Genomic DNA, 27,954 nt, shown 5'->3' with positions numbered 1-27,954 from the left:
ATAAAATGTACCTACTTACATAATTTTTTAATCTGTTATGATCTAATATAACAAAAAATATTTAAAGGATATTACTTGTAGTTTTATTTGAAGAACAAAAACTAACAGTATTTACATAGCGATTTACAAAATGTATACAAACTTAAACGTAGGTAGTCCAATATTTGTTTGATACGATCTGTGTAATGTTTAAGTACAATTTTGAAATTTTGTGGTAATACTTACGTGTGACACTTCGCATAAGTACAGCTTATCCTCTCTGGCTTAGTATCTGGAAACTCATAAATACTTCTACCTAGTAATTTGATATTTCATTTTGAAATACTTTTTTACTTTAGACTATTTTTTATGTAATTAGAAGTATTAAATAAAAATGTTTAAATAGATAATCGTCTTACTACCATAGTTGTGCACCTGCTCAGAATAGCCACAGATAGGCATGGTATCACCCATTCGTATTAACTGCAAAGCACATTTATGTATGGAATTGTAATTGTAGAATTTGAACTTTACAAAGTCTCTGAGTGGTGCCTGTAGCGGACTGCAACCCATTATTTTCTGGTTACAACAACGATTATAGACAATAACTTTATTTTCCCGTAGCTTCGTTTTCTTTACTCGTTGACGGGTTTGAACATACCGGCGTAGCGGCGCGGGCGGTTGTGCCGCCCAGTTATTTGTCCACGCTCCGATATACTATTTCGAGGGTGTAATCGGTAATCACTCGTCAGATTTCAAAGAAAAGAACAAAGTCGCAAACAAGGACTAGCTCAGAAGTTACCTAGCCTCTGGATTGCCGGTCTGACCACCAAATCTCTTTGTAAGACCACGGCTGATTTTATGATTTCTAGAAAATGACGTTTCTTTTCTTAGTCAGCTAACTTGTGACTCTTGACCGAAACTGTAACATTTTAAAGTAATTATGGCTCAAGATTGTCTATTATTAGACGAATAATGATTAAATATTAAGAAGCAGATCTAGACATTATTTCAATAATATGGGATGATCGGGCATGTAACGAATTATGTTATTTAAATAGACAAAAATAATTTTCAAACGTTTGTATGTTGATTTATTATGTTTATTATATTCTTATAAATTATAACTAATACTTATTAGCAATATTTAAAGTGCGATTTCCAAAAGGTCGGGCAAAATGAATAACGGCTCATATAGTCTTATTCGAAATGTGAGCGATATAAATCAAATAGAATCTAGCATTTGATGTTGTTTTAGTTACCCTTCGTCAGTGGCAGTAAGCATCGCAATATATTTTTGTGTTATTTTGTTTCTGTAGAGATTTTTCATTTACAATGAAATGCATAATATTATTGGTCAATAAGAATCACGAAACCGACAATGATAAATGAAATCAAAAGAATAATCGTTATTAAAGTTTTTGGGCGTCTTGGTTGCATAAAATGTACACTGCTACTGTCACGTGCCACACAACTACTTGGCGCGAGATGCTACCGCGTCTCCTGATACTTTCTTTTTTCTTCCAAAGTTAACATATCCATCTTGTGTGCCCGTCCCCTAATTAATGAACTTATTAAAATATTTAATTACCTTAAACAATATATTTTATTCTTCACTACGAATAATTTTCGCAATCTGATTAAAGAGATATACAGGTTCATAAGAGGGTAAAGAGCTTATTTTTGTGATCATCTTTAACCCATTGATTTTTATTTCACAAAAATGCATTTATGTCCCAAATATAAATATAATATAACGGAAAACATAATTTTCCATATCTACTATATAATAGTTAAGTACGTATTACACTATTTGTTAGTCAATGAAGAGATAAATATGTATAAGTATACTAAATAGTATGTAGGGGAGACCAGGGACAAACATTATACGGGACGAATGTAACAAATGTTATAAAACAAATGTCAATCGTCCAATAATCTGTTTCTATATTTACATGTCATTCCCATTTATCCTCCACCTTAATTTTTGGCAACACGTGATAATAAGCGATTCTTCGTATTGTAATGTTTTATTGAAATAGTATATTAAAAGTAAACTTGTAGGTTCTGTTTCAATTACGCATACTTCTGTTCTGGCTTCATAAAATCCTTTAATTCTTTTTGTCTATGTTAAGATTATGTTTATATTTATACTTATTTTTACCTTCAATGTAAGGAGAAATACTTTTCAGAAGTATTTTTTCTATTACTTAATTGAATTTTTAGATCTAAATAGGATGTTATCATCGTCCCTATCTCATATTATAGCATGTTACTTTCGTCTCGAGGGATAGGGGCAAAAGTAGCAAATGACATACTCTAAAGAAAGATTTATTTAAAAAAATCGATATAATGTATTACTAGTTTTTTGGTTGGATTATGTTGTTTAATAATATAGGTTTACTATCTTGTTCGACCTTCTCGAAAAGTCTATGAAACTTAGAAGTTACAGAGTCAGAAACCTAAATTGTTACGTTTGTTCCTGGTCTCCCCTCTAGTAAATATAGTTGAATAACTTATAGTCTATTCTGTATATTACTAGTAAACTACATCATCTTACAGTTTACAATTCATGGAGTATGTATAACATTTTTTACCTTATAAATACTTTAAGAGTATCTTCTTGAGAACTCACAACTCATAACCGAAATTTATGCACATAGAACATTGTCGAACATCGCGATTCATTTCCTTCTAAACCACTGAGTTATTTCTAAATAAATTTTGACTAACAATAAGTATGTATTGTATTATTAATATTAAATAATTAGTTCTAAATACACAGTTCAACATAAATTTCTTCGTTCAATACATGAAATTTCTTTAAATTTGCTTTTCTTGACATTGAGAAGATGAGTTAAAATACAGTTTTATAGGAGAGCCCTTTTTCTGAAATATACGTAATATGTATTTTATTTTTAATTATTCAATTTTACATACACATACTTACAAGTATAACTACGAGTGTCAAAATTAGATAGAATGTTATCAAATTGTACAGGAAGACGTACATTATCGAAATTAATAACAAAGAATACTTTTTATTGATATAGTTTAGTCCTAACATTACATTAAAAATAAATTAAACATTACTGTAAAGTTTTTGGCGAACATTTAATAATTACTACAAAATTTTCAAATTTATTGATACTGTTAAAATAAACATAAAATATTTTTCATTCGAATGAATATAGTAAGACAGTTGATTAGTTTTTGATGTTTAAACAGGAATGTATAGCAACGGAAGGACGCAGGCTGGAAGGACAAAATGAGAAATTCAAAAGCGGAACCGGATAATGTGGTAATTGTATTCTAGGAATCAGCTCGGCACGCACTCTCTTAACAAGCTTCGACTAGCCTCTCCAATCTGGCTCTAGACACGGCAATTCGAGAAGCATAAATGTACGGTCGGCTCGTTATGGTCTATACACCAACAAGCTATCTCTTTGATAACACGTGATTTTTTTTTGGAAGCACAGCTGTTACAGTCACTGTTGTCACTTACAACTGATTATGATTAGTTATTTACCTTTTGATTAATCTTCAACTTGCTTAAAATTCAGTAACAAAGAAACTTAATAAAATCTCCTTTATAGTTGTCACCTTTTTTAAGAAGATTATTAAACAGGTACCATGCTTACTAATCATTACGAACTAACTTTTTAAATACATAGTTGACAACAGGTACATACATTTGAAACTATGTTGAACTTGTAAAGAATTCTATTAAAAATTTAAAGCTTTTTCACTAAAGAATAGATACTTATTGATCAAATTAATAACTATAGTAATTCATAGAATATAGTGTAAAATAATTTCCTGATTAATTGTATAGGTATATTTATAATGTATGAAAATATAAAAGTAAAATAAAGTAGGTATGAGTAGAAGTAAAATATAAAAATACTATACGCATAATAATAACAAACATAAAGGACTCCGTACATTTGTTATGGAAAAAAATTGGCTAAATTTTTTATATGTTGTTGCTTTCAGGATGCTGATCAAAGGTCTCCATAGACACGACTTCAAAAAAACACAGCTTTTTTTTATTACAAAGTCCTAGACTACTCAAATTGTACATTTAATAGAAATTGTGTTGTGTGAAATTGTGTATTTGACAACAGCATAGAAAAATAAAAAGTGTTTTTCTGGAGCTTAAAGTAAGTAAATACTGAAAATGGACTTTGAAATGAAAAATATACACATGTATACATATATGTACATACTTCCCGGAACGCTTACATCAACATATCTACGTTAATTAATAGTAAATATTAATTAGAAAAAGATAATGATTAAGATTCACGATAGGGACCATTATGTTCAAAATATTAGTTTTTCTCTTTTAGACTAGATTCTTTTATGTTTCGCTACATTTCTATTAAATGCACAATGAAAGTAATAAGATATCAAAAATTCGACTAATTTGACAAGAGCTGGTTTTCCATGAGAATCGTGTAAAGTTCTGTGCTTACCTTAGAAAAACGTCGTTGTACAATTTACTAACCGCACATGCTTAAATTGAATAGTGGAGATTCTACTGTATTACTAATTTTTATCTAAATTGTGAACTAACTCAAAGACCTTGAGGAAATATTGAAAGATTTCGAAAAATTAATTAACTTACATCATAGAAATATTTATATATTGGTAATATATAAACTTGTTAACATGAATTTAATAACTTAAGTCTTCCGTTGCTTATTGTTGAACAATTGTTAATTCTGTTTACTCACATTGTTAATACTGGTTACTTAGCTCAATCGAATGGTTGCAACTTAAAAGGCAGATAGAATAAATAAAATAAATAAAAGGGATAAAGGGCCGCTCCTTCAAAGGCGCAAGACTAACGTCATCGAGACTAAGATATCGAGAAATCATTGGTTTAGAAATATGTATAGATATTAAGTTTTGGCTACTATATAATTGCACGAGTGTACCCCTGTCCCGTACCTACTTCACTCTGTAGAATGAAGAGAAAAGATTTACAGGCGAAGGAAGCTCCGACAAGGCAGAGCGAATAAGGAAAAGGGGATCGGGGGTAAGGAAAAAAAGCTAGAACGAAGGGATGATCCTTGGGCGAAGTCGAAGCGAAGCTAGTCTGCGTGAGGATACGCCCTGGGCGTGAGTCGAGTAATTAAATACAAAGTGCGCTCATTTGTGGAGCTCGGTGGCAAATAACATGTTATCTGGCGACTAGTGGTAATTTATGAGAGCACGGTACGATCTATTTGTCTGACCCTCCACGAAGTGGACTTGACTTCGAAAACACAACTGTCTGTCCAATGAATATGTATATACGAATAGAGATGTGAGCTTTCGCGGATGAACAAGAACGTTAAATGTAGGTCTTAGAATCGAATGATTATCATTCATTTTACTTCTGCTTTCTTTCTCCACCCATTCCTTTTCTGGGATTTTTCATCCCATTCATTATTCATTAAACGAAGGATATCTTTGTTTCAGTCTCGACGATTCGATTAACTGGCCTCTTGTGAGAAAGATTTTACGATATTTATAAAGCTCAAGAATACTTTTAAGATATTAAAGCTGCACGCAAAATAATAGGTCAAATACAACGTAAATATATTTCGAAATGGAATGTTAAAAATGGTTTGGTTAATATGGTCATTGACATTATTCTTTTGTGCTCTACAATGACATTGAAAAAAATATTCCTACGTAGCTGGTTGAACTGGTATGGACTTGTAATTAGAATGTATTTACTCCGCATTACTTTGATTATTTTGAAAGATATAGGCAAAACCTGTCGACAAAGATTATTCACTTAATAGTGTAAAGCAATGCATAAATATGGAGTAATATTATTTCAACGCAGTCACGTACTGTAATGAATTTGTGAATTCATTACAGTACGTGACTGCGTTGAAAACTTAAATTGCTAAAAAATCAACAAACAACTATTGTTGTAAAGGTAACAATTTATTATCTATGCATTCTCACCTCGTTATACGCTCATAAGTCAAGATTGACTAGGAATTTTAGCGCATAAAAGTATATTTGAGACTTTTTTTCATATTTAAGAGGTTTTGAGAAAGAAGAGACCATAGTAAAATTTTTATTTTGCCAAATAGTTATAGGATGAGGTGAAGATAGTTATGAATGTAAGTACATGCAGTAGGGGTACAAAAATATAAGAATGCTAATCAAGCTACGTTTATATTAAGCAACTTTTGATCGAGCAACCGAGTTGATCAACTTAAAGTCGATCAAAATTCTCATTTCTACTTGGTTGAAACTGTGTTTCACCTGACAACTTTAATTAACTTTAGGTTGATTGACTTGGTTGCCCGACCAAAAGGTGCCTAATGTAAATACGCTTTAATATACTCGAACGGTTGGAATTATTTTTATGTTTCGTTTTATTCTTCTAGGTAATTCTTACCTATTGTAGTAATGAATATTATTATGCACAATGTCATAAGCTCATAAGTGTCCATATAAGTTGTGATATAACAGTGAAATTAATGAACTGTATTGGAACGTATAAACTACGAATAATATTAGCATATTACAATATTTAGACAAAGAGAGTTCAATTAGCAACAGGATTTCTGTACCTTGAATTTTTAACAATTTGTTTAATTTCGAATTTTTGTCTCATTAATCTGTCTTTTTGTTCTTAAATAACAACAACTTTTCTTCTATTTATTCAGGAAACTGTTTAATTCAGTTTCTTGGCTTAACTGAGACTAATTAATACGAAACTCCAAATTTCTTTGATGGAGCTTGAACGAACAAAGACAAGTCTGAGTGGGTTGAGTGAAGGAACAGGTAAGCTGAAAGATGAAAACAAAAGATAGAGGGCAGGGGTAATACTGTAGGTGAATAGAGCAAGGATAGACCCAGACAACCGTACACCTCGTGGCCCTAATTATTGGTTCCGCCACAGTTCTGCGCTGAAACAAGAAGATAATAGATGGAAACGATCAATTTTTAAATTACTCTTTGACTAGAAGGAAAAATGCTCTCGCGTGAAAATGGCAAAAACTTGCATCTAATAGAAAGTTCCCAAACTTTTTTGTGCAGTTGTGTTAATGAACATTTTTTTAAAGCAACAGACAAGCATCCTGTACTAAAAGTAACGTTTAATATGGTTAATACGTTTCTTATTTACTTGTTTATCGTTTACAAAATAATTTTAACATATATCAAAAGTGCTACATTGTTAATAACAGTCGTAATACAGTAGGACTTTAATTATTTCAATTAATGAGAGGTTGTGTCCGAATAGTCGATCAGTTGTAATATTTCAATAGTTCTTTATTACGTTTCTAAATATGAGTGTTGTTTTTCTTTTATTTTTTTAACTATCAATTGTGTTCTTCATAAAGAACTTGCACTAAAAAATGTGATTTTTGCATGTTTTTCTATTAGAATTGTGTGAAAAATTGAAACAATCAATATACAAAATTTTCGTAGCATATGAATTTCTTCAAAATATGTATGCTTGTAATATGTAGTATGTAACATCTGTGGTTGTAAGACAAAACTAGAATTCACGTTTTGAACAAAACTACATCGAATTAAAGCAACTTTTCTCTTTAAAGGATTAAGTAAATACTTTGCTTATTTAATAACTCGACTACAGAACACGTGGTCATTGTTTCCTCTTTGTTCATGAACAAGTAATACTATTTTTTGAAGATTAAATTGTCGCGTAAGAAATTGTCGTCAATGCTACGAGGTTCTTACAATAAACATAAGTAGGACTTCAGTCACCATAATATCTGCCAATATTTCCTTTTTATTAGAAAAGACGAATCACTATTTTTTCTATTTCATTATCCTCCTTTAATTATCCTCAATTTCATCATCCCTGCTTTATTCATTTTTAATTCCTTTGGTTAAAATGCACGTCTCGATAATATTAAAATATTTCAATGAAGAAGTAACATGTATTTTCTTAGAACGAGCATGTCATAGGTGTACAAATTTTAAATCAACTATAAACATCGGTCTTGAAATTACTGTTAAGGATATGTATTTTGTGCTGATAAAAATAGTCTGGTCAAAATAGCTGTATATTATCAATAGTGTTTGACTGTCAAGGGAAGTTTTTGAACCCGAAGTTTCCACAAATTCTGAAACTAGGCATACAAATAGTGTAGGTCCTCAGTAACATAAAACTATTCTTCGTTCATACTAATATTCACTTTATGGGGGTGAAATCAACCCTCAAAGTTTTTACATTTTTTAGTTTTTTCAGTATAATTTTGCTTATACTGCTTATCGTATTACTTTTCCTTCATTTTATTAGAATAATAAGAATTTAATTAAGTTACTTTATAAGTGAAGGAAATTGAATTGTATAAACTATTTCAAATATTATGTTAAGAAATGAGCAATAGCATTTATTTTTCGGCTTTCTTTAAAAGTAAAAAAAGACCTGGGCCATGTTAGCTCTCAGGTACAGAAATATCAGTTGTTAGGCATAATAGCAAAACAACAGATAACCAATATTCGGACAATTGAACATTCACACAACAAGGTAGATAATTCAAAGGTACCACTACAACATTTTTATTTGCTTGGAGGGTTGCGAATCAACGTGAAATAGGTCAAGAAACATAAAAAATAATAGAACCATGCTTGAACGTCATGCTTTTAATGTTACTCACTAATTGGGTCTAGGAAAGCTGAGATTTTTCTAAACATTAACTTTAAGCACAATTTTCTTAAAATGTGTTGTACGCTACAAACGTTACGAGTCTTACAATTAGTCCTCCGGTTACCCTTTCTTTACGATTTTCAATTGATTTAAATACAACATAGGTACCTATATTTCCTTTGGTCCATATTTTCAGTCATTCAATTTACTAACAAACGTCTGCTGATTGTTAGTAATTAAATCATGTAAGTGGTTTTCACGGTATTTAGTTATTTAGGTAGTTTTCTGTTCTGTGTTTGACAAAAAAATGTACAATTTTTTATACATTTAACTTGTACTGTTTAACTTTTAATTATACAAAGGAATTTATTTTAAAGTCTTTCTCGACATCCTCATTCCAAATGTACACTGTAAAACATTGAGAACTGAACACAAAATTGTTGATTAAATGAATTTTGAAGGAAATATTTTTGATATGATTGTTCACTGTTGCTGCAAATTAGTTTATTGATGATCATGTAAACTTGATTTCCTATATTTGATGTCGAATTTCTGTTGTTAACGTAATTGTTAACTTATTGACGTAGAAGTTGAATATTCTATGAACGAAGGTGATTCGCTTGACTTAAAATTGAACATTTACCCATGACAGGAGTGCTCTCGTTAAAGGTACGAAAAGTACCAAAGGTTTTTAAGCAGAGGATTATCGTGCCGCTACTTAGGAAGAATTTTAGGACGACGCCGTGGCGATCTCGAAATCCAAGACGGCTGCGTCCGAAGGGAATGACAGAGATCGGGTTGCTTCGGACCACCGTCGTGCTCGCCGCAAACTTTATCCTACCTGTTTTCGCTAATTGAGCGAGTAAAGATGTAACTGGACCTTACGCCCCTGAGGTATTTGCACCCTTTTTGAAGACACGATCCGTTCCTTTCCCAAGGCAAATTTGCCCATGGACCACTATTCCCTTGCAACCGCTTGACCTGATCATCTTCTTGAGAATGCGTCAAGTTCTCGATCCCACTCTATCCATTCTCATAACGTTCTAAGGTAATTGAATAAGTGACGCAGAAAACGTAGTCATGGCTGTATCGTTTTACCGAAAGATGAAATAATACAAAATTGAATGTACAATACTGGGCTTGAAACTATCTGTTAAAAATTTCTTTGTTGGAAATATTTAGTTGTCTAATTGAGCATTTCCACTTTTCGCGCCGATTTTTTTCAATGTTTACAGGGGAAACTATGCAAATGATAGCGAAACGTATTTCTTACGGATGGTAGTTTCAAATAAAACTCATCATAAAAGACAATTTAAATGACAATCGGTTTATAAAAGGTTTATATTTCGATTTATATTTCTACTATATTTATATTTCTAGTATCTAAAAATTACTCAATTTAAACTACTTCTTCCTGTTGCTTCCTATGTTGTTAATAATCCACACAAACGATTGATGCGCCCATGATCACCAAAAATAAAAAAACTATTTACAGATTTGCTAACAAGTTATGACTGGAAATATTTTGTGATTATCTTGAAGCTAACTTAAGTTTAGGAATTTCAAAAATCTGAAAATTCTAAATATTTTAAAAGTATTGAACTTTTCAATGAAATGTTATTTTTGTATTTTTAACAATCTTTTATAAAGATATCTCAAGTTTCTCGAATCTTTTAAAATCCCAGAAATCTAGGATCATTTAAAACTAAAAACATTAACGAATTTAATTGTATAAATCATACTATACTTACAACACTTATTTAAAATATAAATTGTATAATACAAAGGTGAAAAAGAATCATTAAATTCTTACACGATCATTAGATGCAATGGCATTCAAATGTATCGATGTCATCAAATGTATCGATATTTATACTTGTACATCCTATAAATATCAAATTTCTTCTCTAACTTACGCTTACTTGGTTGAAAAACGAACATTTTTGAGTCTACAAAATCTTACATTTTACCTTACCCAAAAATATTATTTTGTTACTTTCTGAATATTTTAATAATAAATTTTTATGGTTTTTCCTAGTAATAAATATGTAGTGGGTCTGTAATAAATATTGTAATGGTTCTTAAAAAGATTTTTAAAACTATTCTAACAACATACTAATTTATCATAAAATCTTTCATATTTAAATGAGAGCAGTAACAAAAATTATATCACGTGGACTTTATCACACTCCCTGTCAATAGTTACGGGTTAATGTTCATTATTTTGTCAATAGATATACGAATCCTTCGATTACAGAAAGAACTACACCAATCTTTATGTTTTATTCTAGAGCATAAAACATTTGTTTTAATGTTTACTTTGCTGTGTATTGATAACCTATAATCTATTTCTAATAGAATTTCTCTAAAATATCAAGTCATCAATTTTTGTAAGCATCAAACGTACCTGTATATTTGATGATGCATGAATTCTTTAATACCTTCTTTGTTTCTCCTTTGTTTTTTGATAATTAGCTAATAAAAAAACAAATATTTTAAATTAGAGCGTGGACAATTAATCGATTATCATGGTATTTTGTAACATTCCGCAAAATCAAGATCCTTATCCTCGTTACCTTAACGAATTCATCGCTAATTATTTCTTTATCATACCTTTTTATGTCTATTTCTGTTACTTAAACTGATTTTGACACGTGTAGATTACAAAAAATCATTACCTACCCTTTAAAAATATCATTCAAACATTATTATTTTTACTACTGCCGTTTATCGTATAATAACCATAACCAAAATTTGAAATAATTTCCTAAATACTATTCCCCTACTCAATACTTTTGTCGACTATAAAAATTTCTAGCCAGAGTATTTATGCTGGACCAATATTCTCGACCGGTCCTGCACATGCCATTTTCACGCAGCTTTTTAGTTGCAAGTGTTGGAATATTTTGGCGAGCCACTGTGTGTGCATCTGGCCAAGGGCCACGCAATGGCCGTGCGATTCTATGCAGGATGGTGTAGGTTGGAGGCGCCGGGCCACCTGTTGCACTAGCTTGAGGCTGGTTGGCTCTACTTCACTGTGGATCTGGTGGGGTATTCCAGCGAGATTCTATTGGTCGGGCGGCACGTGCTGCACGAGGGTGCCTCGCTCCAAAAACGCATAAATCCGCCGGCGTCTCGGGGGCCAGCTTCAGAATCAACCCGACAGCCGACGCGTCATGCGTCAGCCAAACTTAGCAGTGTGAATTCTGCCGAGTTAAAAAAGGTAAAGGGACTTATCGTTTGGTTGATCGAGCTCGAAGATAGTTTCGTTCCGTGAACTCGTGAAAAATAAGTGGAAATTGAGTGAGGCGTTAGAAAATTGAGTTGGACTCAATCACTTTGTTGATCGAGTGAGGCTTTAAATTTCGGTGCAGTTTCGGTATGGAACTCCAGGAGATGTTTCGTTACGGATACATGTTTCCGCCAAGAGAAGAAGAGGCCGTATCCTGCACGTATCTGGATCTGCCAAAGTATTCCTATTTGAAGAACAAGGCCGATCTTCCCCCTGTGAGCAGTAACACGGTACCGCAGTGTCTCGTTTATGATAGCAATTGCAGTGACGGCTGGCATACGCCAAGTCCTTCTGCAAGCCTACGATCGGTCAGCCCTGCTACGACTCTTTCCATTTCTTCTGAACCCGATACGATGAGCACTCCAGTGACCTATCGTCTCCTTGACTCGGTGGAAGAGTTAAATAAAAAGTACACCGTGAAACGGAATAGTCTATCGACAAAGGGCTCTGAGACGGCACACGTTACGAACGTCATGGACATGCCGGAAGAAGTAAACAGCATAGATGCAGACACCGATGGGACTGTCGATGCAGAGATTGAGGTCGATCACGAGAAAACACTGTCGCGTCGAGGCAGTGTTATCAGCAACTCCAGCAGCTACTCGGAAAGGATCGTGGACGCTGACAGCGAGGACGACGTTGAGATGAATGACGGGTCGGATCATGCGGGAGCAAACGGAAGTGGAGGAAATCGAGACATGGTTAGGAGGAGGGGCAAATATGTTAGCTCGATGATCGTGAGGAAACGTAGATTAGCGGCGAACGCTAGAGAACGGAGGAGAATGCAGAATTTGAACAAAGCGTTCGATAGGCTGAGAGCTTATCTACCGTCCTTGGGTAACGACAGACAACTGTCAAAGTATGAAACACTTCAAATGGCGCAGTCTTATATTACTGCTCTGTATGACTTGCTACAATGATGACAGTTAAATAGTTTTTCGAGAATGTATTGTTTTTTAATGTATTCTCATAATTTATGCTCTGTTGAAGCAGAGCATTTAGTGAAACTTCCGAAAGGTTGATTAATTAAATTCTCATTTATGCACGAGTTCCGAATTGCGTAAGCCGTGTTTTTTTATTAATCTACAATAATTCTCAGATTTTACTAGGAACTGTATTTATAAAATTTTAACTTCTCGTTTTCCGGGGAACAATGTTAAACGTCGATACGATTCAAAAATTGCATTTTTATCGTATGTTGTTATTGATGTACCTAATGTTAGCAAAGCAGGATGTAACGCAGAATTTAGCGTACGTATTTATGATATTCTTGTAAATAACTGAAATTTTGTACATTTTGTAAGATAGTACTTAACAAGTTTATAACTTAGTATTGTATGATAGGATGAGCTAAGTCATGTACACTATAATTTATTATAAATATTAATGTGCTCATCGAGACTGAAGCCCAACGTGTTGAGAAAAATAAAGATATTTTATGAAAGTCGAAGTTGCATAGTTATTTCGAAATGCTACTCTAAAGTCGTCGTATTGGATAATCTAACAAGAATATCACAGTCTTCTAACTACTATGCATGCGTAATCAGTCTAATAAATAGTGCAAACGGTTATATAGAAGATACACTTATAGATCAATTTTTATTCGCTATCTACCTTCCGACCTGCTTCTCAAAAAGAGACATACAGTGAAGTTATATTTTGTTTATGTTAATCAATATGTCAATGAATAAAATATACCTTGGCAGAAAAATTCTAGAAGAAAATGAAGGAAGTATTCCAAGAAATGATGTAGACACGTCATGCTTACAGCAAGTTTATTTGCAATTCGGATTTCCAATAATAAATAGAAATGATAGTACCTATCCGAATATGAAGTTAAATAGCAAAGGACGAAGGAAAAACAGGATCGTCATCGGTGGTCTGCCTGTCATACGAAACTTAGTGAAGCGTCGGTGCCCGGTTTCATTGCAATTTGAGAACCTGCAACCTCCTTCATTCGACTCTTCTTTCCGTTCTCTTTTCCTTCATCTTCTCCTTCACTTTTCTCCGTTATTGCCACCACATTGTCCGCTTTTTTCCTTATTAATTCATTATCTGGGCAATTTAGTTGGCAAGGTGGTGAATGTTCTTTCAAAAGGAACATAACCTACTTATATATTACAATAATGTACCACGTTTACAATTAATTTAGTCTTTAACGGTCTTTCCGCATTTAAATGATATAGTGATTTTTTGCACGTAACAAAATAGCATCTACAGACGATGTTTACAATTATATGAAACATGTACGAAAATATTTTTTCATTTTTATAATCACAAGAATGTTAATCTACAGTTAGATTTGACTATTATATTCGTTCTTTTTAATTAATGTTAACAAAAAAGTACGAAGTTGTTTATAAAGTGAAACGCTTAATTAAGATGAACATCTAGAATTAATTGTAAACGAGTACAATAGAATATTTGACATCAAAATTATGAAGTTTGTTTTCATTTTATTTATATTAAATAAAATAACCTATAAGTATTTTTACAAATATCAAAATAGCAAGAAGAAGATAGGATGGTACACTTAAAAATCTGATAGAGGGCTTCATGACTTAATATAAAAAATAAATCATAATAAAATTACTACATTCTATCGTACTTATTATATCGTATATCCTGATGGTATTGTGGATTTTGGTTTTAATACTATTTTAAATGCGTAATGAATAGGTTTATGATATTTTATTCATGCACAGACACATATATTTAAAACATAATTTAAAAAGAAGTGTAACGATTTTCGAAATTATTTAAAGTTATTTCTTTAAAGAATTTTTGTACTGTCTATATTTTACGCTTTTTGTATGGTTTATTTAATCTATGATAAACAGTCCTGTAGATATAATTTTTTACTTTGTTGCATTCAAACAAATTCTAATTAATATCTTTAGCAATAGGAATGTCCAGGTAAAACATTTCTGTATCCTCATGATTAGCGTTTCACGTCTAGAGTAAATTTTGGATAGACGCGCGAATCATGATTACACACAAAGTGTAAAGGGCTCTATATGCGATGCGACCAGGTTTGAGGTGTGCCTTATGAGTCAGTATTACTGAACCTAGAAAGACATAAAATCCTTTTTTTTTGTATCACCAAGCTACACATTTTCTACCTTTTTAAATTCAGTGTTTTAATACATGTAACTCATGTAATAGTAAACATAAATATGTGTTTGACTGTTTTGGCATTAGTACCAATCCTCATGTCTCGGTATTCGTCTCGATACAATTTCGCCATTGCAATACTTGTACTGCAATGGCGAGATCTCGTCCGTGCGGCCGATGATGTATCAATTTGTATTCATGTCACTGTTAAAATATGACAGAGAAGTGCGGTTATGTCATTGATATGTCATTAAATGTGTAGCTTGGTGATATAAAGGAAAGGAGGGGCTCATGTCACCCAAGACTCAATGATACCGATTCATGAGGTAAGTCTTGAATCTGGCCGCATTGTGTATGGAGCCCTTACAAAATGGACAGAAGAACTAACATCTCACTACAGTCTGGGGAAGATAATTTGGGTCTCAGTTCTAAAAAAACGACTATCTGTTTTTTCATTCGAACGAAAATTATTCCGCCAACTTGTGTTAATGATTTCACGTAAGAAATGTATTGAACGAAAGTTTATTTCATCTTATCGTAGTTATCATATAAAATAATGAATTTAATTTTCACTCAAAACAGCTATGCATAAGAATGAATAATTAATCGAATTATAAAGTTTAAAAAAACAAATACATTTTTTAGATGTAAAATGTTTATTACAGTGCAGATATATTTGTACGTTTATAGGGAATATGCAAAAAATAATCATGAGAAGAATTTTTAACAAACAATAAACAGAGCTGTTTACGCGTTATGTACCTATATTAAGTATGATCAAAGTTATTGTTAAAATTTTGGCTTACAAAGAATGATCCCACACCCGAAAGTTATAAAAATTATGAAACTTTGGAGATATATAGAGCATATGCATGTATGTAATACGCAATATTGTTTTCCTGAGGAAATTCATTCAGACGGGGTAAAATCAACCCCTGAATGTTCGGCTATTTTTCTATTTATCAAATGTTCAAGACGAAAGTTACTTTATTTTATTAGATTTATCAACTGGTAGAATTTTTTTCAATTGTTTAATGTAATTTGTTTGCTTGTGATAACATTCCTTACCACTAATAACAATGAAGTTCCTATTAACAGTAGAGAAATGGAGTTACATGACGTAATAAAGAACATGCTCATTATATCGCAAGAGAAGATTTCCTTCTCAGTGAAAACTGATATAGTATTAGAATTTTTGAAATTCTTTAGACCACATTTTGTAGAATTTGTAGATAATGCATATCCACCTACACGAGAAAAACTTTGGAAACAATAGAGATCAAAGAAGAGCAGTATATGCCTGAAGAAAAAAACATTATAACTTTAAAATACAAAACCAATGTTGTTGATTACTGGAAGAGTGAGAAGAGGCTTTCTTTAAAAACTGTCAAACAGAAATTTCAAAAGATCACATCTTTACAATTGTATAGGGAAGTGGTAGACGGTGTACTGTTATGTTAAAGAACTTTTGTTTCATGCATATATAAAATTGCCTTGTTTATGTTAGATGAGAAGAAACAATGAATAGAGGCGGATCACGACGAAAAAAATTGTTAAAAATTTCTGAATATGTTTACGATAGGTTTGTGGACGGGACTGACGCTCATGCCACTATTCATGATTTGAATCTTCGACGATGGACATTAAAAGCTAATGAAGAGCTAGGTTTGGAAGCTTGTAAAGATTCCGACAGTAGATCTGAAATTTTAAGAACACTTATAGAAAAGTTTCAAGAGAAATAAAGAAATTTATTACTTCATCATACGGTACCGATACCTCTGTGCGAAACGAAATTGCTTCGACTTTTCTTGATAATGTGAAACCTTGTATTAGAAACATTGGAAAGGATAGTACGTTCAATGTTGATGAAAATGGTTTCAATCTAACGTTACATACCGACCGTATTTTAGCTATATTAGGAACAAAAGCTGTTGCATCCGTTGCAAAATCTATATCTGCCACTACTCACAGCTATACTGTAGGCATCTAATATCAGCTTCTGGGAAACTACTTTCTTCCCTATTCATTACTGTGAAGAAATAGAGTGGTAGTTTTGGCCCACATGTACAATAATTTTTGTTATGGTTGTAGAAGTTTATACATCCACATGTATAGTAGTATCCACATCTGAAAAATTGACTAAATAACTATATAATGAATGGTTAACAAGGGTATATTTACCAAATGCTGAATCACAAAGCATTTTATTATTGGACTCCTGGACTGGTCACTGTCCATCTACATTATAAAACAATATATCACCGAATCAACATGTGAAAATTCTGGAAATATACACGATACTGGAAAAAACCACTGGAATTATTTAACCCGTTGATGTACATGATTTTCGTATATGTAAAAGAACTTTATACGAAAATTCTCTGATGTAGTAGTTTTATTTAATTTTGACGTTAATTTGCACATGCGAAATAATGTTTCGAAACTGCAAGCATTAATTTACAACCAGTTTTCATTTCGAAAGTATCATGATTTATTTGTTTACGGGTGCTATAAAAGTAGATATAATGACGAAAAACCAAATAAATTTAAAAATCCAATAGATTTCGCTTTTTCATAACAAGATTTCATATATCCGCTACGTTGTTCAATATGCGGCAATCATGCTACTATACGATGAGCATAGTGTAACAAATTTCTCTGTTTTAGGCACGTTTTTTAAAGAGTTTCATCTCCATAAAGAATAAGTTGTAATATTCATATTATATAAGTATTTTCAAAGGTATCTGACTATACTTGAATCACCTACTGAATGCTTCTACTATTACATGTAATCTTAACTTGTTAACAATTTCCTTCCTTTACTTTATTTCTAATTCATATAAGTACCTACTGTGTAATTAAGAGCGCAAGAATATAAATTACCCTATTTTCGTATGATACATTGCGTTCTATTTCCTGATCCATGTTACAGTTATTGATTCACATGCAGCTTACGTATGATACAAAGGTATGCATATGCTCTACATATTCTCAAAGGTCAATAATTTTTTTAATTTTCGGGTTAGGGATCATCTCTTGTTAGATGCAAAAAAGTATTAAATTAAAAGGTTGATAACACTCTGAACAGAAGTAGCGAAATTTTATAGAAAAAACGATACGTTACTTTAATAAATAGAAAAAATTTGTGGATATTTAAATAAGTTATAGTTTTGACTATCAGAACACTTTCGCTTTATACGTGTAAAAGTAGTATCTAATAATAGAAGTAATATACATATTAATAAATAGCTATTTAAGGAATTCTATTTTTAATTCCTCAGATTTACGCTGTTTTCAAATTTCAGTCTTTAATAATTCAGTCTTTAGCAACAAGTTTCGTAACAAATACAATTTGTTTTGTTAGTTGAAAGATATAGAATTCCCTAAAAATTGAACTACTTCAATAATAATTTCATTGCAAAATGATTCTGTAAGCTTGTTTTAACTGTAGAACTATTGTCGCGTGGCAGCGTCACCTTTGGCTATCTTTTCTCTGCGGCTCTAGAAATAATGTTTTTGTTAAATGCAGGGCACAGGAATCCATGCAAGGTTGATAAAAATCGCGCGACATCTTCCTCCGGTGTCCAGAGTTGAGGAATCGCTTCAGTGTTGGTGAAAAATAAAAAATCGCAAGCCCAAAAGAAAGAAGGGATTCTCTTAGACGAGAGAACGTAAATATTGTTCGAAGCAATTAATTCCTCGGACCTGGTAGTCCACCTCCGCTTTGCCTGGAGGGTTTCTCTTGACAAAGAAAAGGAAGCTGAATCCGCCGGCAGTGACCAGTGGCCACTGTCATCAAAATACTCCAAGGGGTTGGGAACAGGGGCTCGGTAGAAGGAGTAAAATGGAGGATAAAAGACAAATGCCGCCGTATCCTCGTTGTCTGATCGTAGAGATTGCTTTATTTGAGTCCGTTTAGCATAGAGATCTCGGGATCCTGCCGAATATTTTGTCGTGACCACTACCACGTCCTATCCTCGCCGGGAGACACAAGACAGAGGCGTAACGCATTAAACATCGAAATAATGTAATCTGCCGACTGGAATCAAGCGATAAATATAATCGGTCGGTTGAAATTTGTCGGTGGCGAACATTCGGCTGTTTATGTACACCGCACCTGTGCTTCCTTACCATGATGGAGAGTGAACCGGTCTTGATGAACGATGCTACAGATATCTATCGTTCACCAATTTTGCTTAATGTTGGAATTTTAACGTGATTCCTCTAGCTAAAAAGAATGTTAAAAAATTTCCAAAAGGATCTGGAAAACATATTTGTCAATGGTTATGATAGTAAATATAAGTAGATGGTCATAAAAACTAATTTTATTATTTACTTCTTCTTACATCGATTGGTTTTAACATAGGGATGAGTATCTTGAAACGTCGAAACCTATCAAAATCCAAAAAAATATCGAGCTTTAAGAATTTGAAACTTTGCACTCTTTTCGCACAATTATTGACGGTATTCTGTAAAAGACTTTTTGGTACATCCAATATTATAGTCGATAAAAAAAGAAGTAGATTAGATCTAGAAAGAGTTCGGATATTTGATCTGAAACAAAAATTTGGGTTACATGTTTTTGTATATTGTTACGTTTGTGTTTTATTTAACTACAGTGAATAAAAATTCATGCAAAAATTTTGAGATTGCAGCTTTTAGAAGAAAATACTATAGTTTCGCACTTACCAGCACTTACTTTAAGGTAATATACAAGGTAAGTTGCTTAACATTTGCACCTGAGATACCTTTGTTGTTTTTAAAGATACATCAAATGTCTTAAAGACGAAGTTGAATGATTCAGTGGAGCTCAGACAGTACCAAACAAATTTTTATTGTTTTGTAACTTTTTCAAAGATATCAAGGTCAGCTCCATTTTTTAAAATGGAACCACCCCTTTAAGTACAACGATATGTAACTACAACGATAATCCCTTTCATTAGGAATTCAGTGTCTATTATTATTCAAGGTCATTCAAGGTCATGGAAAGAGAAAACAAGATTTAAAATATGAAAAAGGAATACCCGTGTTTCATGAATGTTCGAAATGATAGCCGTTTACGTCGATACATTGCTGTAAACAGGCTCTGAAGGAATGTTGAACTGTGACAAGTATATCCGAGGTGATATTTATGCATTTCTTCACCTGTTGTTGGAGCATTCATGTACACGGTCTCTTTTAGCAGACCCTACAAAAATAAATCCAAATCTATCGGTTTGGAAACCTAGAATCGAACGTTTCTCTTGCTATTCGTACATAATGAGCAGGACAGCAGTCACGTTGATACCATATAATATCATGACGGTTTTGTAAAGAGACAGCTTCCAACAAAATTGGCAGATCTTTTTGTAAAATTGAGAATATTTTTGTCCTGTCGTCGTTCCGATAATGAAGTGTAGTCCGATTACTTTGTCGTTCAAAATACCATACCACACATTTACGCTCCATTGTTTTTAGTGGTCAATTTCTCGAAGCCAGTGCAGATTATCAACAGACCAATAATTGGCGTTCCGTAGATTAATTGCGCCATGATTGTCGCTTCGTCCATAAACAAGACATTAGAAAAAAATGAACAATTTTGCTGCAATCTCTATTGGCAAAAATTAATTCGATTTTGAAAATCATTTCCGTGTAAATCACTTACGTGAAGCGGATGAAATTTATGTCGGACCACAATTTGTATTACGTTACTTTGACTCATACCTGCTTCTCAAACAATTTTTCTCGTACTCACATGTAGGTTGACAGCTATAGCTGCTAAAACATTTATTTCAGTGTCTTCATTAGTTGCGGGATTCTTGCGTTTACGCTTTCTTATGTCTATTCTTCCAGTATTTCTAAATAATTTGTAGATATTAATAAAAGTCTGCCTAGAAGGAGTGTTTCGGTCAGGGTACCTCTCTGCATAAAGCAATCGGGGCTGTACTGCATTCATAGTAAACCGTTATCATATCACACCTTTCAATCACTAAATAAGACATAGTGGAATCGCATTTGGAAACATAGTGATCGTAAATCAATCGTAGCGTAATCGGCTAGAGGATATTTGAAAATATTCAATAATATTGAATATGACCTTAATATGTTTACAAGTCTCACTCGTGATAAACGTATTTTGCTTTTATATTTTAAATCTTGTACGTTTTTTGTGTTCCTGACCTTAAATGACCTTGAATAATTACAGTCACTGAATTCCTAATGGAAGGGACTATCATTGTAGTTATTTAAAAAGGGGTGGTTCCAACTTAAAAATTGGAGCTGACCTTAATATCTATAAAAAAAATGATAAACAAACAAAAATTCTTTTGCTATTGTATGTGTTTCATTGAACCATTCAAGTTTCTCCTTGAGACATTTGATGTATTCTAAAAAATAACAAAGATATTGAGGAGCAAACGTTGGGTGACTTACCCTGTATAATGTGTTCATTTTATCTGGAACCGTACGAATATCTCGAAAATTATGTACGACACGGAAAAATGTTTCGAATAAATATTGTATGGTATTAGGTGGGACACACCATGGTGTTTGACATTTGATCTTGCGATGACCTTGGAAAGTCTTGTCATAGTCACGTGTAAGTTTTTAAATTGGACACTATATTTTATATCAGATATTCTTGTAGCTAGCGTCAAAGCATTTTCAAAAGACTACTTATTTGTGTATTTTGTACAAGTCAATTTCGCGATATGAAACTTCAATGTTGAAGTGTCGCCGGCGTTAGCGTTATCCGATGTACATCGCGGCCACAGTGGTTTAGAATTCGACAATCTTCACCAAAATGGCCAAATAGATAATGTCCGTACTTTAACGAATTTTTAAAGAGTCTTTACTTTTTACTCGTTGTATTTCGAAATTCGATATTTGAAGTATAATAAACACTTACGCAATCATGGTTGTGTTTCCCATCCAACTTACGACATTACTTCAATGGTTATAAATTCTGTTTATGTCGCCAATGGTATTTCGGAGAAAGTAATTAGGATAGGGCACTACTATCTTAAAAATTGTATTCTATTTCTTACTCTATTTATTATGAATTCTTCACAAAATAGTAAATTATTTCTAAATTATTGTACTAATCTGTACAGAGAGAAAAATAATATTTGTTAATAAATGTAAATATTTGCATAAGAATTACTTAGACGTCTGATGAGGTGCGGTATTCGTTTTTGCGTAAATTTTTAATCTCAAATGTCCTTAACATACATACTACAAATGAGTTAACTATTTGCTACTATTTGCTATTCACGTTCTTATGAATTTTTAAGTTATAGAAGTCCTACTTTACTTAATACATGTACATTATATTTATGATTTTACTAGATTTAATTATATTTACAATGTTTTACTATGTTTATGCTTCATTTTATTTATATTTTACTATATTGTATGCTTCTTTCTGTAAGCTTCACATCAATCACATCATTCATTTGAAAAAAGATCGTTTTGACATTATAAAAGCAGAAAGTTTTTATGAGCACAAAAAACAATATTCTGTATAATTATAATTAAGAAATAATAATTAGTTTATTATAATTATAATAAACACATTTTTTCGTATCATAACTTGTTTCTTAACATCAGTGGCATACCTTCCACAACGTTGAATAGATATGTTTCCAAGATTCTTAAATAAACTTCCCATTAATTGTGATGCTTCTCTATTGTCACCTTTTTAGTTTCTTTGTTCCTTCTTCACTGCCGGTGACGAAGGTTTTGGTCGACCTGGATGACGTTTATGAAATTTTTTACTCACTTCATAATAAGTTAGATAACTGTCACTGCATAACAGAACTGATTCCATTTATTCCTGCACTCTCATAATAGTTAGGTACTGTTAAACCGAAACTATTTGTTAGACTGACTTTCCACTCGAAAAATTGGAAAACTGGAATTGTGTACAGAAGTCAAGGGCAATAACATTACAATATTAACATGCTGGAAGAACTATTGCAAAGGAATCACAAATGTATGTGTTAACAATAACACCACGCGGTATACATCGGATAACGCTAATGCCGGCGTCTCGTCTTTGGAGTCTCGTTTCTTCAAATTGACTTGTGCAAAATATACAAATAAGAAGTGTTTTGAAAATGTTTTGACGCCAATTACAAGAATATCTAATGATTCAATTTAAAAAATTACTTGTGACCATGACAAGGCTTTCCAAGATCAACACAAGGTCAAATATTAATCATCACCATATGTCCTCTTTAATTCTATAGAATGTTTGTTTAAAATATTTTTCCGTCTCATGCGTGGCTTCCGAGATGTTTATACGTTTCCAAATAACAAACTGTATGATAAATTAATAATATTAAAAAATAGTTCAGAATTGAACTAGTTAATGGCATTGATAGTTGTGTTACGTTTCAAATTACTTAAAGCGGACAAATTTTGACTTGCAGTGCATTTCATTTTTAATAAAACTAAAATGAATTACCAGCTATTGGTCAATCTTGTAAATGTGTTCCTCTCTAATTTATAGCAAGGGAATACTGTATTTGTAAAATATTAAACTTATTGTTATATGTAAAAAGTATGCAGGGTGTTAAAAAAAGAGACTGAACTTTTAAAGATGTACTGTATTTATCGAAAGGAATAAGAAGTATCTAATCGATGTAAGTCTTTAAATCAATTTATTCGATATAACATCAAATTATCTTATTATTTACGAGTAATCGATACCCTAACTAAAGAGAACAATTGCTTTGAAAGTACATTAGTCCAAGATTATATGAGTACAACATAAAATTATTACTAATATCAATAAAAATCATTTGATTGAAGCAAACCTAGTACAAGTGACCTCGATCATCTGATTTGAATACTTTGATTTTTTTGTGGACGCGCTTAAAGAATTTAGTGGACAAAACAAAGTAGCGGATGCGACGGTCGGACAGGATAGGGTTTTATAATATCAAAAATCTGTATCTAGATGAGGAATATATAAAAAAAGAAAACCACACTCTAGAGGACTGAGGAACAGCAATGAAAGATAGATATATGTATTTTAAAAATCAGTGAACAAATTCAAATTACTATATTTTTCCAAAGTACCTGCAAACTCTCAATTGCGAATAATATATGACTTGGGCCATTATCGTAAAATACAAAGTGACTCAAAATGATCACCAATCCATCGCTAATAAAAATATTATACTGAACGACGTTATTTATATTCACTTTTTACTTCACTTTGTGACAAATCTCCAATTCATTTCTAACAAGTTCGCATGTCCCTTTTTTTATTTGAGTTTTTCAATTGATGAATATTTTGTTTGAGCCTGGCACACAAGACCGATCTACTGAATAAATCAAGAAACCGCAACTTTCAAATTGACTGATTGTATATATGTACATACATACAGACAGAAGTGGGCACGTTTGTCGCGTGAGTGAATAGAAGCGAAATGTCATTGTCGAAACGCGATTGATTTATGTATACACTTGGATAATTCCGACATAGGAAGCTACGTGCGTCCCCCCTTGCCTTCTCGAATTTTTAATCCATCCTTATGTTTCGGGTGTTCTGTTATTCAAGAATCAGATCACAATAGTAACGAAACCTGCACAAGCCAGATAAATAAATATCAATTCGTAACAGTCTTGATCATTGTACAAAACGAAATGATATTGTCAATAAAAAGATGTAGGTATGCTATGTATCTAAAGAAAAGAATTGTACAAACCGTACATTATATGTATTTTTATAGGTACTATTGTAATAAATATGTATAGGGAAAGGTTGCCGAATTGGAATCGGCACGCGACGTCTAGATTAAACCACCAGTGTATCTTTTAATGTATAAACAATTTGCACTGTATGACAAACAATATGTGTTAGTTATATACTGTATTAATTAATGCAATAATTACTATTATACAGCACCACTTGATGTTTAAGTAAACAAACACAGTCTGTTTTAACAACCGAGAATCTAATATTTTAGCATCCAACTGTAAGCTCTCTAGTTTTTCTAAAGTAAGTAGCATGAATTTCAACCATATATGTATATATATAGGAAATAGATCTGTTGAGCTACAATTTATTCTATTCATTTTTAAATTTTTATCTAAAATTAAGGTCAGACAAAATATTTTCAATTATTTAGTGAAGTTGCTTAGATAAGATCAAAAGTGTATAGTTGCTTAGATAAGATCAAAAGTATATAGTTGCTTAGATAAGATCAAAAGTATATAGTTGCTTAGATAAGATCAAAAGTATACAGGGTGTAACAAAAATGTCGCAGTTCCTTAAAAGGGGTGATTCAGGGGGTGATTTGAAACAACTTTTTCCTTAGCGAAAATGTAAGATGAGGCTTCGTTAACGAGTTATTAACGAAAAACACCGGCCAATGAGAGCGCGAGTTTGCCGCCCGAGCGACCGCGGTAGCGTTGGGTACGCGCTGAGCGCTACGGTTGTACTCCGAACAAGAAAGTCGACATGCGTCGAAGGAAAAGCATTAGTGTGAAAATATTTGCATAACGTATAAACGAAAAAGCAATGCAACAAAAGAAATGAACGGAGAATTGGAGAATTAACGTTGAAGATAGAAACGTTGAAAGTAGTCTGCGTTAGATTTAAAAAATAATAATCATTAATGAATTAAATGCAATTCATCTGTAGTTTGTAAATCTGTGTCACTGGGTCACTGTACCGATACTGGTCATCGACCTCTGGAGTGGTTTATGGCAGGGTAGAATTTTTCCAAAGAAGCTCCTTGTACCCCCCACGTAGTTTAAGCACCTCAGACCTTCCTTGGTCGGACACTCCGAGATCATGTCTCCTTCGAAACCAAAGCAATAAAGCCATAAATTACCTAAATGCGTGCCCTAGCATAAACCATTTCGACAGCCGATGACCAGGATCGGTACAGTGACCCAGTGACACAGGTTTACAAACTACAGGTGAAGTTTGTTCTCTTCTTCCTTTATTTTTCGTTGTATTGCTTTTTCGTTTATACGTTATGCGAATAAGAGATTTACATATTCGTATTTTTACGTTGCACGTAGTTTTCCTCGATTTTAAGTAATTATTCACTTCAAGTGATAACCAATAAAAGGACTCGGTGTTATTTATTATGTCGCTTTCAGTTTTCATACTAATGCTATTTTCTTCGATGTATGACGACTTTCTTGTTCGGAGTACAACTGTAGCATCTAGCGCGCGTACCCAACGCTACCGCGGTCGCTCGGGCGGCAAACTCGCGCTCTCATTGGCCGGTGTTTTTCGTTAATAACTCGTTAACGAAGCCTCATCTTACATTTTCGCTAAGGAAAAAGTTGTTTCAAATCGCCCCCTAAATCACCCCTTTTAAGGAACTGCGACATTTTTGTTACACCCTGTATAGTTGCTTACATTGGACCATTTCAATGTAGGCAATGATAGAATGTTAAAAAACCAGTGTCATTTTAAAGGGCAAAAAATAAATTCTGAGTGTTTGTGTACCTTTTGTAAAGGAATGAAAGAAAAAAATATTATTGTTATTAAAATATTACTAAAATTAAAAAAACATTATTGCTTAGATTGTTGACTTTTACTATGAAATTTTACAAATTAGACATGCTGACATGTATGTCATATTATATATTTTTTAAACGTGTCCTTAAGAAAACTTAATCATTTTTACACTTTAATTCAGTGGTGCAATCCAGGAAACCAATGGTCCATCCTAGGAAACCGGTTGCTTTGAATGAATTAATGTTAGAATTATAAAAAACTACTTGTATAACTTTTCCTATTCTATTTTGGAAAAAATCGATTATATTATCTTGAAAACATAAGTAGTAAGATTTTTTTCTGCTATCTGTAAATATTAAAAATATTGTTAGATGACCAAGCTTCTGTTAGCCCTGGGTCACCGACGAGCACTGTTAATCGCTCCGGCTTTCACTTTCTATATCAAAGTACAAATTCGTCTGGCTTACTCGTAGTTATCTAAGGAGTGTGGTCATCCTTTCGACTTATACTCAATAGTCTGCATAAGAGCATATCCTTAGACATTCTTAGACATTATACTAGACTGTATAACATCCTACTTGAACTCTCAGATCAAACTCAGACTCATCTAGACCACAGTCATGTATACCAGTTGTACTTACCTCGTCACTTCGATTAGCTTAATATTTAATTGTAACCAGTGTTCTAAATAGGAACGTTACCGAATAATATTATATTGTAAAGTATAATCGGTCTGTGGCGTTTCTCACACGGCGATCCAATAATATTTCATAAAAACTCTACAGACTCCAATTTGGACAACCTTCCCGTAAAAAGAATCTTTCTCGTTCTATCCACTGATTTGGGTACTTTGCATTTACCAATATGCTAACATTATTAAAAAAGTGTGCAAGAACATCATTTGGTTGAAACTAAGATTTCTGTTCAATAAGATCTTAGTCGTGCGAGAGTTAATTCTCAAATTAAATAACTCGAAAACAGAACGTCAAATACAAAAATTGCTAATCGAAATTCGCCATAAAAGGGGGGGATTCTCTTTTAAAAAAATCTAATGATAGATTGACCATGTTACAGCTAAATGACCCAATATCAAGACAAGGTCAACGTCAAATGTCCCGCTCTGAACCTTACAACTTCTGTTAAAATATCTTTTTCGGTTAAGTTTAGTTTCCCAGTTATTCTACAGTCTAGTAATAAATCAAAGTGAAAAACTCTGAAATAGTTTGATTTCCTACTTACTTGTGATGCAAAGTGATTCAATTTTGTATTTTTAATACTATTCTTACAACAATTTTATTCAATATACATAAACCTTTGCGCACACAGTTTAAGAGAGTTTAACAGAGTTTCATATGTATATCGATTGTCTTCTTATCCGTTAAATAGAAAAAAAAGGATTGTTCAGTCTGTAATCGACCTTTGTGTGCGCCTAAGCTAATATGATAAATTTTTCATGATAAACGTCAA

The 27,954-nt window shown here is 32.6% G+C and overlaps 1 protein-coding gene across 1 annotated transcript; it reads left to right on the top strand.

The window, feature by feature from the left end:
• Window positions 1-11,995: 11,995 nt before the first annotated feature.
• Ato (atonal) lies at window positions 11,996-12,826 on the top strand. The gene has a single exon (XM_076389138.1). It carries the CDS (start codon window positions 11,996-11,998, stop codon window positions 12,824-12,826), a length of 831 nt encoding a protein of 276 aa, XP_076245253.1.
• The last annotated feature ends 15,128 nt before the right edge of the window (window positions 12,827-27,954 follow it).

The sequence above is a fragment of the Calliopsis andreniformis genome, chromosome 12 (genome assembly GCF_051401765.1).
Source record: "Calliopsis andreniformis isolate RMS-2024a chromosome 12, iyCalAndr_principal, whole genome shotgun sequence".
NCBI classification, from domain to species: domain Eukaryota; kingdom Metazoa; phylum Arthropoda; class Insecta; order Hymenoptera; family Andrenidae; genus Calliopsis; species Calliopsis andreniformis.
Note: the sequence above shows the minus strand (reverse complement) of the source record. Positions and strands in the feature narration are given on the sequence as shown.

What these genes read in the sequence shown, in the direction of transcription:
- Ato (XM_076389138.1), top strand. Translation starts at nt 11,996, where the DNA reads ATGGAACTCCAGGAGATGTTTCGTTACGGATACATGTTTCCGCCAAGA.